General features: G+C 41.4%; 1 protein-coding gene across 4 annotated transcripts in view; it reads left to right on the forward strand.

Annotated features, from left to right (window-relative positions):
- Positions 1-13,990, forward strand: part of obscna (obscurin, cytoskeletal calmodulin and titin-interacting RhoGEF a) — a 67,944-nt gene that overhangs the window by 36,071 nt on the left and 17,883 nt on the right. For all 4 annotated transcript variants that reach the window (XM_080003604.1, XM_080003606.1, XM_080003605.1 and 1 more), the window contains exons 36-52: positions 3,019-3,294; positions 3,646-3,921; positions 4,273-4,548; positions 4,647-6,935; positions 7,195-7,267; positions 7,364-7,458; positions 7,556-7,665; positions 7,922-8,122; positions 8,336-8,418; positions 8,735-8,908; positions 9,161-9,320; positions 9,569-9,670; positions 10,896-11,060; positions 11,686-11,844; positions 12,859-13,036; positions 13,138-13,251; positions 13,786-13,953. In XM_080003604.1, coding sequence (XP_079859730.1) covers positions 3,019-3,294; positions 3,646-3,921; positions 4,273-4,548; positions 4,647-6,935; positions 7,195-7,267; positions 7,364-7,458; positions 7,556-7,665; positions 7,922-8,122; positions 8,336-8,418; positions 8,735-8,908; positions 9,161-9,320; positions 9,569-9,670; positions 10,896-11,060; positions 11,686-11,844; positions 12,859-13,036; positions 13,138-13,251; positions 13,786-13,953 — 4,899 coding nt within the window. The remainder of the gene's footprint in view (positions 1-3,018; positions 3,295-3,645; positions 3,922-4,272; positions 4,549-4,646; positions 6,936-7,194; positions 7,268-7,363; positions 7,459-7,555; positions 7,666-7,921; positions 8,123-8,335; positions 8,419-8,734; positions 8,909-9,160; positions 9,321-9,568; positions 9,671-10,895; positions 11,061-11,685; positions 11,845-12,858; positions 13,037-13,137; positions 13,252-13,785; positions 13,954-13,990) is intronic.

Genomic DNA, 13,990 nt, shown 5'->3' on the forward strand with positions numbered 1-13,990 from the left:
TTGACCATTTGGTTGCCCTACAAAGACAATGTTGACCATCTAATTCCCCTATATAGGTCACAGGTCACATTCCACCTCCCTTATCACCGGGACCCCTGACAATGGCCTCCCTCTCTCTCTTGAGACCCCTGGCACTGTCTGTTAATAATTATCTTATACAATGGGTACTGTCTTGGGACGCCACACATTCTTAGACACCTTATATTTCCCCCCTTCGAGACTACACAAAGTCTCGACAGAGAGAAGAGTAATTGAACTTATGTCGTTAATTGGCTTAATAGAAATCACATACTAACAAACAGACTGATTATTATATACCCTTTGGAACATGCTTAGTCTTAGCAATACAATAAATTTGTGGAGTGTGAGAGTGAAAAACCCATCTGGCAGCTTCCTTTCTTAGTTCTTTCAACAAACAATCGAGACAGGAAAATTCTCTCACAGTCCCTCTGCCCCAGGCAACCACCTATTGCACTCCATATCAATTAACCGCAATGAAGAAGGGAAAACTGTACAGGATGTTACATATAAATGCATACATTCAGAACCTCAGAAATAAATCAAAAATGTTGTCCAAAGTCAGGCTGGTCGACCCATCGGACCTTCCAGTAAACCTTTCCCTGCCTATCATCAATGTCCCTCAAAACCCTGCAAAACAAGAAAACACCTGAGGTCCCAATATATTCATTTCACCCTGTCACAAAACTTCAAAGAAAACAATACTAAATCAAAGTAATATGTCTTGCTAAAAATAGCTACTGTAGAGTACAGTCTTTTCATCCATAATACAGGTTATATTGTAATAAACAAACTCCAATATTATTAAAACATGCATAACACATATGTATGTATTGAATTGTTGCTTTTTAACACTATCAACTTTTAATGCTATTTCACTCGACACTCCTGATCATGATGTCCTCATTCAGGGTCCGTCGTCCATTTTCATCCTCCATTTTTGAATGTCCATGTTTGAGTTTTCAAGTCCATTAGGCTATTAGGATCTGTGGACACAGCCACCCTCAGACTGGTCCTGAAAGAAAAATTCACCAGCCAGTATCTTGCACACACATCAAATACAGTATAATAATTTCACTTTTGCATTATACTTACATTATTCCAATATATGATTAACATTTTCCTTTTCCTCCTTTGTCCATGCATTTTCTCAGTTAAAAATAGACTTGAGTATATGACGGAATCAGATATTCAGAATGGATATTTCTCTCCTAGTGTGAGCTCCTCCTCTTGTTTTTCCTGTCAGAGACATATGTGTGTTTTCTTTTATGCAGTGCAGCCATATAGTTATCATATACTCGCATTTCATCTTCTAAAAGGGCTAGACTTGGACCCTTTCCACTTGTGCACAAACAAGGTGTTGGCATCCGTCTACCTGTAGCCAACTCATGGGGGGTCATGCGCAACTCACGGAGCCCACTTGAACGACACACCATTAATGCCAACGGAAGCGCCTCTACCCAATTCAGTCCTGTGTGCTGACAGATTTTAACAATACGATTTTTCAGCACACCATTCATTTTTTCACAGCTTTGCCTAGCGAATGATAAACAGCTCCTAGACGTTGTTTAATTCCCATTTTTTACAGAATTAATTTTACTGTTTTATCCACAAATTCTTTCCCATTGTCTGAAGATATGCAACCTGGAAGTCCCCACCTGCTTATGACCTCATGACACAAAAACTTGGCTTGGCAACTGACTGAGCATCTTAACCCTTGGTTGGACATGATTCAGTCCACCGTGAAAATCTATCCACGACGACTAACATGTATCTTTTACCTCCTACTCGTCTTATCATGTCAATAAAATCCAAGACCAACTCACGCATGAGACCTGTCGGAGTTGGAATGTGACCAGGTGGACTCTTCAAGCCCCTCTGAACATTGTTTTTAAGACCGATTGTACATCTGCCTAGGACATAATCAATTTGCTCAAGCAAGTACAGTGCCCGAAAACAATACTCTTTTGTGATTTTTCTTCTTACCTCCCCCCTTGCAACATGGGCTAACCTGTGTGCTTCCTGAATCATGAGACCTAGTAGGTCAGGGGGTGCTACCATCAGTCCGTCATGATTTCTCCACAGACCAGTAGACTCTTGTGTGGCCCCTCGGTCCAACCATAATTGTTTATCTATGGCTGACACCGCTTCTTGCATCATTTCTCCTATATGCTTCTGCTCAAATCATTCAGCCACCATTGAAGTCATATGTGGCACACTTTTCTCAATGTCATGCTCTTTATCAAGATAATCATCAGTGTTTATCCTCATAGCTGCTCCTTTAGTTCCTCATTCCACCACCAAGAATCCTCTTCTTTCAGCTGCTCCCCTTAGGGGGCGCAGCCGACTTCCATTTAAACGTCAGGGAAGTTAGTCATTAAGAACATCCCTATTAGATTAGATTAAATTCAATTTATTGTCAATGCACAGAGTTCAAGTATTGAGGGAACAAAATGCATTTCTCTGCATTTTACCATCCTAGTAACTAACATATCTAGGAGCAGTGGGCTGCCATATATTGGCGCCCAGGGAGCAGTTAAGGGGTTAAGCATCTTGCTCAAGGAGACATCGGCAAGGAGACTGAACATTAATTTTTGTTAAGATTTGTTTCAAATTAAAAGCTCTCTAGTGATTGATACATGGGTCCAGTCATATAGGGTTAATCTTGACAAGGAGCAGCTGGTGTCGTCTAAGACTCTTCTCATCGACGAACGTTAAGCCGACTATTTGGGGACAGCCCTAATGCTTTCTGTATTGTTCAATCTCATTTTAGAAAGTAATTACTGGAAATGCCAATACATTAATTCAAAGGCCAGTCATATAGTCATATCATTGAGAAATAAAATGAACTTCAACATTAAGATCCACCACCAAAACTAGCAGAAAAGTATTTAAAAAACATTTTCAGACTATTTAAACCAGTTACGATATATATAATGTCATTCTCATATGTTCTTCTATAATACAAAATATTTTGCTGGGCCTCTCTATCCCTTCCAGAACTCCCTCCATCTTTCAAGAAGGACTTACAGAATGCCGAGGCTGAGGAGGGAGGTGCTGCCGCTCTGATCTGTGAGCTGTCTAAGCCTCCTCAGCCTGGACTGACAGTGCAGTGGAGGAAGAACAGGCTTCCTCTCAGAGCCAACAGGAAGTATGAGATGAAGCAGGATGGCTGCCTGCTCCAGCTGCACATCAAGGAGCTCAAACCAGAGGACAGTGGCAGCTACTCATGTCAGGCAGGAGTAGTAGAGACCACTGCCAGTCTGTCAGTTAAAGGTTTGTATTTTGTGACATATTTTTGTAGAAGATTTCATGTGATTTTCTCACTTCAGATTGAGTGAGTGGCAGGTCATTCAAAGGCAAATCACAGGTCATTCACTGAGCCTGAACAACATCTACATAAACAGTATTTACTGTAATTATCTGACCTGTCTAGTAAAACTTGACACATTTCTAGTTGGTATAAAACTTCCTTCAATTGTGTACAGTATACAAGGTAAAACCAGCCACTGAAGCCAATAAAGCTGTCGATAGATATTATTTTTACCAATAATCACATGTTTCAAGTACAGATTCTATAAGACCCAATATGTTAAAGATTTCACTGCACCTCCATATCTCTTCCAGAACTCCCTCCATCTTTCAAGAAGGACTTACAGAATGTGGAGGCTGAGGAGGGAGGTGCTGCCTCTCTGATCTGTGAGCTGTCTAAGCCTCCTCAGCCTGGACTGACAGTGCAGTGGAGGAAGAACAGGCTTCCTCTCAGAGCCAACAGGAAGTATGAGATGAAGCAGGATGGCTGCCTGCTCCTGCTGCACATGAAGGAGCTCAAACCAGAGGACAGTGGCAGCTACTCATGTCAGGCAGGAGTAGTAGAGACCACTGCCAGTCTGTCAGTTAAAGGTTTGTATTTTGTGACATATTTTTGTAGAAGATTTCATGTGATTTTCTCACTTCAGATTGAGTGAGTGGCAGGTCATTCAAAGGCAAATCACAGGTCATTCACTGAGCCTGAACAACATCTACATAAACAGTATTTACTGTAATTATCTGACCTGTTTAGTAAAACTTGACACATTTCTAGTTGGTATAAAACTTCCTTCAATTGTGTACAGTATACAAGGTAAAACCAGCCACTGAAGCCAATAAAGCTGTCGATAGATATTATTTTTACTAATAATCACATGTTTCAAGTACAGATTCTATAAGACCCAATATGTTAAAGATTTCACTGCACCTCCATATCTCTTCCAGAACTCCCTCCATCTTTCAAGAATGACTTACAGAATGTGGAGGCTGAAGAGGGAGGTGCTGCCTCTCTGATCTGTGAGCTGTCTAAGCCTCCTCAGCCTGGACTGACAGTGCAGTGGAGGAAGAACAGGCTTCCTCTCAGAGCCAACAGGAAGTATGAGATGAAGCAGGATGGCTGCCTGCTCCAGCTGCACATCAAGGAGCTCAAACCAGAGGACAGTGGCAGCTACTCATGTCAGGCAGGAGTGGTAGAGAGCACTGCCAGTCTGTCAGTTAAAGGTTTGTACATAAATAATTTACACATTCAGCAAAACAATATGAGTTAGTCACTAGTTTTTGGCTTGTTATATCTTTATATACCCTATTGTCTTCCATAGAACTGGTACCTGTCACGCCGAAAGCAGAGCCTCCTCAGGTTTTGCATTCTGCTAAGGAGATTGTTACCAAACCCAAAGGTGCTGTAGAAAAGTTCCAGCCTGGTTCTCAAGGTGCCAAATCTGTTCCTCAAGAGGCTGTCAAACTTGGTGTACCCCAAACATGGATAATGCAGCCAGAAGAAGAAGAAGAAGAAGAAGAAGAAGAAGAAGAAGAAGAAGAAGAAGAAGAAGAAGTAGAAGAAGAAGAAGAAGAAGGAGAAGAAGAAGAAGAAGAAGAAGAAGAAGAAGAAGAAGAAGAAGAAGAGGAAGATCTACAGGCAAAGATTAGTAGTACAAAGCCTATACTTGGCAAGATAAATGAAAATCAAAGAGACACACTTCCTATGGGGTCACTGAGGAAAGACAATGAAGGAGTACAGAAAATGAAGATGCCTGATTGGAATGTAAATGAAGTTGATGAGAAACATGTGCAGCCAGCAAGGTCACTGGAGAAAGAGAGTGACTCTCACAAAAAAGAAACACAACCCGCAAGGCATCTAGAAAAGGCTGAGGTTGATCAAAAGGGGAAACGGCTCCTCAGGTCTCCCATAGAAGTGGAGACTGGCGGGGATGATAGGAAACCAAAACAACCAGTGAGGCCTTGCGATAAAACAGAAGATGAAGTGAAGGTGATCAAACCTGCCACTCCTCCTCAGAAAGAAAGTGAGATTGAAAAGCTAGAGAATTTGCAAAGGGAGCTGCCATTGAAATCTGTAGGAAACGAAACTATCGGGCGACAGATGGTGACATCTACAGTAAATGAGATTGTAACAGGCAAGGCAGAAGTAGCAATTCTAAAACCACCAGTCAGAACTAAAGGAAGGGCAACAGAGAAAGCCCAAACACTAAAAGCTATCCTAAAAGAGAATGGTGAGAAGCAAGCTTTGAAGGGGGAAGTGAATTACATTAAAGAGGACCAGAAAAAGAAAGAGTGTAAACCAGAGGAAAGCTTGAAAACTGTGGAAAAAATGTCCTTAATAGAAAATTTGGACAAAGAGTTTGTAGAGCACAAACGGAAGCCTGAAGAACGAGAGGAAATGCCACCAAAACCACCTGTAAGGACAAAAGCCAAGTCTAAGGGGAAAATGGAAAAGACACTATCAGGGGACATGGAGGCAAATCAGCCAGGTGACAAACAGGTAGTTGTATCAGTGATGAAAATGGAAGATCCAGTAATGCAAGACTGGATGACACCCGTTGGAGATGACAATGAGGAGAAACTAGACAGTCAGAAGAAATGGCCTGTCATACAGGAAACTAAGATGAAAGAGAAGGTAGCTGAAATTAAACAGCCTGTCAAACATTCTGTAAAGCCTTTGAGAAAGGAACATGAATTGGCACATGGCAAGAAACATGCAGGCGGGTCGATGGGGATGGAGAATGAGCAACCGAAGGTCAGCGTCAATGTTCCTCTTCTCTACATCTCTGAAGAGGACAGCTCAGAGGTACCAGATGAGGAAACTCATAACTACGGCAACATCCAGCCTTTGGCTACCACTGTCGGTGGCAGCCAAAGGCCAAAAGCTCAGCCCCCAATCCCTCTCTCACATGAGATGCTTCAGCAACCAGAAGAATCAATGGAGGCAGGTGAAGATGAGAGTGTTATTATTGAGGATGAACCAGAGGTGCAGGAGGCTGCCATCAAGATCCAGGCAGCCTTTAAAGGCTACAAGACCAGTAAGGACATGCGCCCGGTCCTTAAGGAGGTTTTCGGAAATCAAAATGTGGATCTCAGCAGTACCATCCATTTGGAGTGTGTCGTGGACAGAAAACCCAACACAGTCCGTTGGCTAAAGAACGGCCAGCAAATAACAGCTGACAAGAGACACAGTATGGAGAATTTAGAAAATGGTGCCTGCATATTGGTAGTGACAGATCTGACCACCAGGGACAGTGGTATCTATACCTGCGAGGTTGTCAATAAGTTTGGTGTGACCTCTTATAATGGAAATATAACAGTAGAACAACCTTTGCAGCCCACTGCAACTACAAAGACTGTACACCCTCCCCTTGCCGCCATTACTCCTCTCCAACCAGCCCCCTCAAAGCCTCAACCCCTAGCCAAGCGAAGGCCCCAGACTGAGAAGCCAGCCCTGACTCCAGCCCAGGTGGCTCCTTCAGAGAATGAGACCAAAGGCTATGTTGAGAGTGAGGATGTCTCTCTCTGGGAGGCTTACAACCTAACAGAACAGGATGCCCAGTTGAGCCTGCAGGAGAGGAGGAGAGCCTCACTCATTGCTGCCAGCTCAAGTAAGCAAAATGTTAATCTTTATAACTTTCATTTTAAGGGTTGAAAAGGGTTGATAAGATTTAAGTGTGCCATGTTGACTGTTTGAGCTGGTCCTTGCTGTTGCTGCTTTCAAACCAATGCTCGATACCTGCCTTTTTGCCACAAACAGGGTTTCTTCACGTGATTTAAAAAATATTATAATTATATAATATTATATTATTATAACAGTAATTTGTGATAATATTTGTTCACTTATCCACTAAACCGCTGCTTCCACAGTGTCCAGTCCCTCTGACTATGACACAGCGCCAGATGTCATGGAACCTGTTGAATTCAGCCCAAAAGTTTACAGGTCAGATGTAACAATTGTGTTTTTGCATTCTGGTTTTAAATAGTTATCCTGTATCCTGTTACAACATAAGTAAGGTATATGTTAATATGTATACAGCCCCGTTCCAAAACCAGAGGTTCAAATTGTTACAAAGGATGAAAGAGACGAGACTGCTGAAAAACAACCACAAAATAAACTGTTGAAGGTCAAAGGTAAGAAATTAAATGTTGTTGTTCCCAGTCTTTCCTTCTTTGTGCCACTGTTTTTTACCGATATAATTATTTTCAATTATGTTTGTCTGTCTCCCAGGTGGATGTGAAGTGAAAATGAGGACACCATCTCCTAAGCACCACCGTACCCATACACCATCTGGGACAGTCTCTGGATCAGAGTCCGAGGGAGAGGGCGATAGAAGAGAGGTATGTTCTCACTTATTGTTATTTTTAATGTCTGTTAGGTACGAACCTACAGTATCTAAGCACTGTGCATAAACATACACCTGTACTGTTTTGATAAAAACAAGAACAGTTTTTGTAAAAATCCTTTGTGAAAATGTTTTAACATTATAAGTCAAACTGTATAACACAATCCAACCAGGAGTGTCTCCAACGTTGCGTATGCCTCAAATTCTGCAATATGTTTATATTTTTTAATTTTCTTTTTTTACTTCCACAGACATTTGATATTTATGTGGCTAGAGCTGACTGCAGTCCTAGCGGGGGAAATAAGGACAGCTTTGTTCTGAAGGAGGGCCAGTTTGTAGAGTTACTGGATTCTGTCCACCCGGACAAGTGGTTGGTTCGAACCAAACCCACCAAAACCAACCCTGCACGACAGGGATGGGTCTGCCCAGCCTATCTGGAAAATAAAAGAAAGGTGGGACATGCAGATGTTCTTCTACCTGTAGAGATTCTCATCATTATATTATAATCATAGTTCTATGAACAAAAACATTTACAAAAGCTGTATATCACCTAATCCATATAGAGTTAAACATTGAGTTGTATTATGATTTTATTTTTACCAATGGCAGCACTTTTTCTGCTTTATTAGCCAAAACACTCAAATCAATATTTTGCCTTTAATTAGGAGACATTCCCACCAATAAGAGCCCCTCAAGAGGAGCTGGATGAAATAGGGTCTACAGGAGAGGAGTACAGGAGGACTCTGAGGTCAGTCATTCTGTTTTTTAGCATTTTACCAATAACTTAAAGTTTAAGGTAGCCAGGGACTTGAAAATCCAAGACCATTCACCCACAAGATAAATATTTATTCATATACTCTTTACTCATGCTTAGGATCCTGTGCTTGCTGCTGTGCAAAAAATGGTCCATATTTATATAGAGATACGTATACTATAGAGATACACTTTTAGCACTTGACTATTGCCTGTCTTTGTGTATGATGCGGTCTATGATGCATGCATGGATCAAAAGTTTAAAACGTGAAAGACATTTAAGTCTAAATAAATTCTCCCTCTATCTTCAGCCAATTGATTGATGGTCTGATTCACGGGGAAGAGGAGTTTGTGAAGGAGATGAAGGATCTTGCCGCTCGGCACCTGCATCGTCTGGAGGCTAGCCGCCATGTCCCTGTCAACGTGTTGAACCAGACAGAAACCATTTTTAGGAACATCGAGGACATCATGCTTCTGCACGAGGGGTAATCAAGGACTTTGACTGAAAATATGATCTCATGTGTAGCAGCATGGCCTTATAAAATATATATTGAAATGTCAAGCATTTGTCTCTGTTACTGGATAAAATAGTTATTTTTAAAGGTTGTTTACTATAGTATATTTTTAAAAGTTGATTAGAATGTACTTGTTTGTGTACATTGTCGTACTGTCGTATACATGTGTACTTAATGTACAGTGATTCTGTGGTTTTATATTTTGTATCACTGTCAATCTAGATCCATTCTTCCTGGTCTAAGTGAATGTGCCACTGACGATGATGTGGCCATGCACCTCATCAAGCAAACTGAGGATTTTGAAAAGTATCTTATTTACATGGTCGGACAAATACAAGCAGAAGCCTGTGTCGCTGACAAGGCTGTCAAACAGTTTTTTAAGGTCAGGTTGTTGTTTTTAGACTCCCTATACTCTACTATTATTACCCACTAATTTTTTTGTTTTATAAAACTTGCTTGAAATTAAAAACTAACTATTAAAATTGAAAATGACATTTGATTTGGAAAAATGCAGGCACTGAATGACCTCATGCAATATTCAATAAAGAATTTTATAAGCCTTCGAAATTATATGATTTATGTTATAGATACATTATCACATTTAATAATTGCGATGTATTTACACTTTAGGAAACCACCGAATCTGGCAACCCGGAAGGCATAGCAATAGATGTCCTCACTTTCCTCCAGAGACCCATCGAACGCATTCAGACTTACCAGGCATTGTTAAAGGTAAGAGTATATCAGGGTTATTGAAATAACCCTTAATCACAGTTGCAGCCACAAAGGGCTTTACAGCCCCACATTTAATAGTAGAAAATCAAACCACCTCCCATCACCTACTGTTAGCACTGGCTAACAGCGCAGCAATTAATATAATCAGTATAGCATAAGTCAATTAATTGAATAACTGATCTACATAAACACGACACATTTGGATGCATACATTTAAAGTATGCATTTGAAATGTTTATACATCAGTGCTTTATTCATATTGTTCCCATTACAATTACCTATGTGACGGATTCATCTTTTATTTAGGGTTGTAGAAAACACACAAGTTTATTGTGAAGAGGGGGCAGATGGACACAGGTCATGACAGGGCTCCTCTGTCCTGGGTGTGTGTGGAGATGGGGGTTTTAACCTGTTGCTCGTTACACCAACCAACGAGCGACAGGTATGCAGCCACTCTGATCCCAGGTCCCTAATTACCTAGATCCAGGTCAGGTGTCCTGCATCCCCAAACCACATACCCCCATAACCACATACACCAAACTGAGGCGAGGGAGAATACCTGGATGAAGCTCCCCCCCTCCAAGCAGAGATAAAAAATACAGACTCTGACATAGGGGTTACTATACCTAAAATAAATAAAACACCGAACTCTGAAACAGGGTTCCCATACTTAAACCAAATAAACCAACTTCTTCTCCCTCTTTTGGCTACTCCCGTTAGGGGTCACCACAGCAGATCACCTGCCTCCAATACCTTCTGTTCTGCGCATCTTCCTCCCTTTCACCAACCGCCTGCATGTCCTCCCTGACCCGCGGGTGGCTCCAGGGCGCCTTCGGACGGCCCTTCTGTGTCCCTTCCTCTTGCTGGAGAGTCCCTGTTCAGGAGCGGCAGTGTGGCAGTTTTGCCTACCACGTGCCACCCAAGTGTCGTGTTCAGGGACCTCCGGCACAGAGACACAGACGATGTGATTATAGAAAACACACAAGTTTATTGTGGAGAGGGGGCTTGATAGAACAAGCCCCGGAGCAGATGGACACAGGTCATGACAGGGCTCCTCTGTCCTGGGTGTGTGTGGGGACGGGGGTTTTAACCTGTTGCTCGTTACACCAACCAACGAGCGACAGGCATGCAGCCACTCTGATCCCGGGTCCCTAATTACCTAGATCTAGGTCACGTGTGTCTTAAAGACTTTTCCACCGAACTGCATTCTGTTTATTGTCAGGAAATGATCAAGAACAAGGCTAAGAGTGGCCAGAATTGTTCCCTGCTGGAGGACGCCTTCTCCATGGTGTCGTGCCTTCCCTGGAGGTCGGACAACCTGCACCAGGTCTCCCTCATCGTGAACTACCCTGCCCCCCTTACCACCCTGGGCGAGCCTGTGCGGCAGGTAACGTAGTATAACTTGGTAAAGGCTGAGAGAAATGCAGCGATGAAAACTGTTTCACGACGGATAATGATATGGTTATAAAATGATGACGCTATGTGGAAAAGGTGGAAAGGCAAAAGGCTATGTGGAAGAAAATATATTTTTAAAATTTCATTTCTCACCCCATTCAGATGTGTTCTGAGTGTAAATATAACCTCTCTCTTGTTATCTCTGTATCATCAACTTTTCCGAAATAACCAATTAAGAAGATTTTACTCAAACCACCAAAATACGTTCACCATTAAATCCAGGCCTTCTTAACATTTTAGTTCCCATCATTTATATAGTTTATATTAATTGTTCATAGCAAAACCTCACTGAATGCTTTACTTTTGCTACTCTGCTGCAGCTTCTCACTATGCTTAAATGGGGCAAAATATGTATTCTTAATTCTTAAACTCATGATAAATCTCCTTTTGGAAAACAGGAACCTCACAGGACCTTATGAAGAGTTGGGAACCACCATGTTAATTAAGGCCTGGATTGAAAAATAGCACATCTGTCATTTAAGACCTATTGAATTATGATATGATATCGTACTTTGAGCTCAGTGTATCATTGCATTTTTTTATATGTATATTTTTAGGGTGTCTTCACAGTGTGGGAAGAGTCTCCAGAAATTAAAACAGCCTCCAGGGGGCACCAGAGACAAGTCTTCCTCTTCAAGGACTGTGTGGTCCTCTGCAAGCTGAAAAGAGACCCCAGCACCAACACTGACACCTATGCTTTCAAGAACAAGATGAAGGTAATCGTTATGCTTAAATATGATATATAGATTATTTTCAAATTGTTGCTCTGTACAAATCTGCCATTAATCATCTCAACAAGATAAACGTAATTGGGATTTCCACTGTAATGTTTCTCAACATTTCTGAAATTGAGACATTACTTCTAACATTTAAAGGATATAGCTACAATCATTTCCATGAAACATTGTAAAGGAGCAATAGAAAACTTTTTTTCTTTAACTTATCATTATGAAGTTAATGTTGATTGCACAGTCGCACAGACTATAGAATAATGACATCATCGGTGTTTAGATTGGTTGCCTATAACCCTCATATCACTATGCATTGGGACTGCCACCGGGTACAAACTCCCAGGAAAATTAGGGATTTTCAGCAGTATGTCATAGGAAGTGCGTCAACCAATGTGAAAGCATCAGTGTAAATAACGGAGGGTGAAGCAATCTACTTCACGTAGATCATAAACCCTTGAATATAAAAATGACTCTGAAATGGGTTTAAAATTGTATACATTATAGTGCTTTTTATCCAGAAAAAAAACAGTTCCCCCATTTACTTGTATTTGTTTACAGGCCTGTCTTACCCATTCCAATATGGTAGCAAGGTTGGCATATTGCAGTAACGGGCCGAAGCAGTCAATGCGGCATCTATGTATACAGTATATGTCTATGATAATGCAACCATAACAAACAAAATTCAACTGAAGTTGTACCAATTTCAGTTGACCTGTTCTTTGAATGCTTCTTTCTTCTCTTATTTGCAAAGTGGTGTTGATCATTTACACAGAGCGCTCTGAGCGATCGTAAAGCTGTCTGTCCCAAAGACAGCGGCAGAAAAGTTGTCGATTGCACCTTTAAATTGTTAATTTTAAACGTAGTAAAACTCATGGTTTGGCCCTCACAGTACTCAAATCACACTTACATTAAACAGTGGTTAATGGGATGCTGGCCTTGTTCCTCTCTCTGATAACAGTCTTTTCTAAAAGTCACATTTCCACCCTCCTTTCCTCCCAGCTGAATGACGTGGAGGTAAAGGAGACCCTGGGAGGAGATGAGAAGTCCTTGGGGTTGTGGCACGAGCACAGGGGCTCGGTGAGAAGGGTCACGCTGCAGGGCCGCTCTGCCGTGGTTAAACTGTCCTGGCTCAAGGACTTGAAGGAGCTGCAGCATCGCTCCAGCCTGCCTGCCAGCAGTAAGCCTTTCTATGCCTTTGTTATGTGAATGTTTGGTATGTCTTAATATGACCTATATATGTTATTTCATGATTTCTGTCTCTGTTTGTGTCTGTTAAAGGTGCGCCGGTATTTGAGGTACTCCTGTCCAACTGCACCACCAACATAGGACAGACCATCAAGCTGACCTGCACGATCACTGGATCACCCCCACCAGTGGTCAGCTGGCTCAAAGGCATGGAAAGCAAAACAAAGAATGTCATATGTGTGTGTATATATATATATATATATATATATATATATATACACACACACACACACACACAGTATATGTATATATACAGTATATCTTTTTTAATTATGAAAAAAATAATATTTAAAATTTAAAAAAAAATTAAAATATATTTGCATCACTATTTTACACTATTGTTATTTATTTATTTACTTCACTGTTGGCTGGAAGAACATAGTGTGTAGTTCTATGAAGAAGAGGGCTGCAGAGCATGTATTTATTTTCTTATCTTCCTCAGGAATTTCAGCCAGAGCAGTTACATGGTAACTTTGGTCTGTGGAAAAGATAACGAATCAATAAGGAGAGGAATCAGTTTTATTCCACTAAGCTCCTTAACAAAGACCTCAAGGCCTAAGAAAGTAAATGATTAACAACGAGAACAATCAACAGTTTCCAGAGGAACGATGAGATAGAGTCAATGCTGATAAGAGAATTATTTTAAGATTGACAGATAGAATGTGGTTTCCTGCTTCCTAGATGGTCTGCACCTGGAGGATGACCCCCGTCACATCATCACCGCTGACCGAACAGGAACCTGCAGCCTCATCCTGGATGGTGTCACTCCAGAGGACTCAGGACAGTACATGTGCTATGCAACCAGTTCCATAGGCAATGCTAGTACACTGGCAGAGGTTGTGGTGGAGGGTAAGAATGGTGTTGCAATTGTACATGGGGGTCAAGG

This window comes from Zeus faber (assembly GCF_960531495.2).
Source record: "Zeus faber genome assembly, chromosome: 1".
NCBI lineage: Eukaryota > Metazoa > Chordata > Actinopteri > Zeiformes > Zeidae > Zeus > Zeus faber.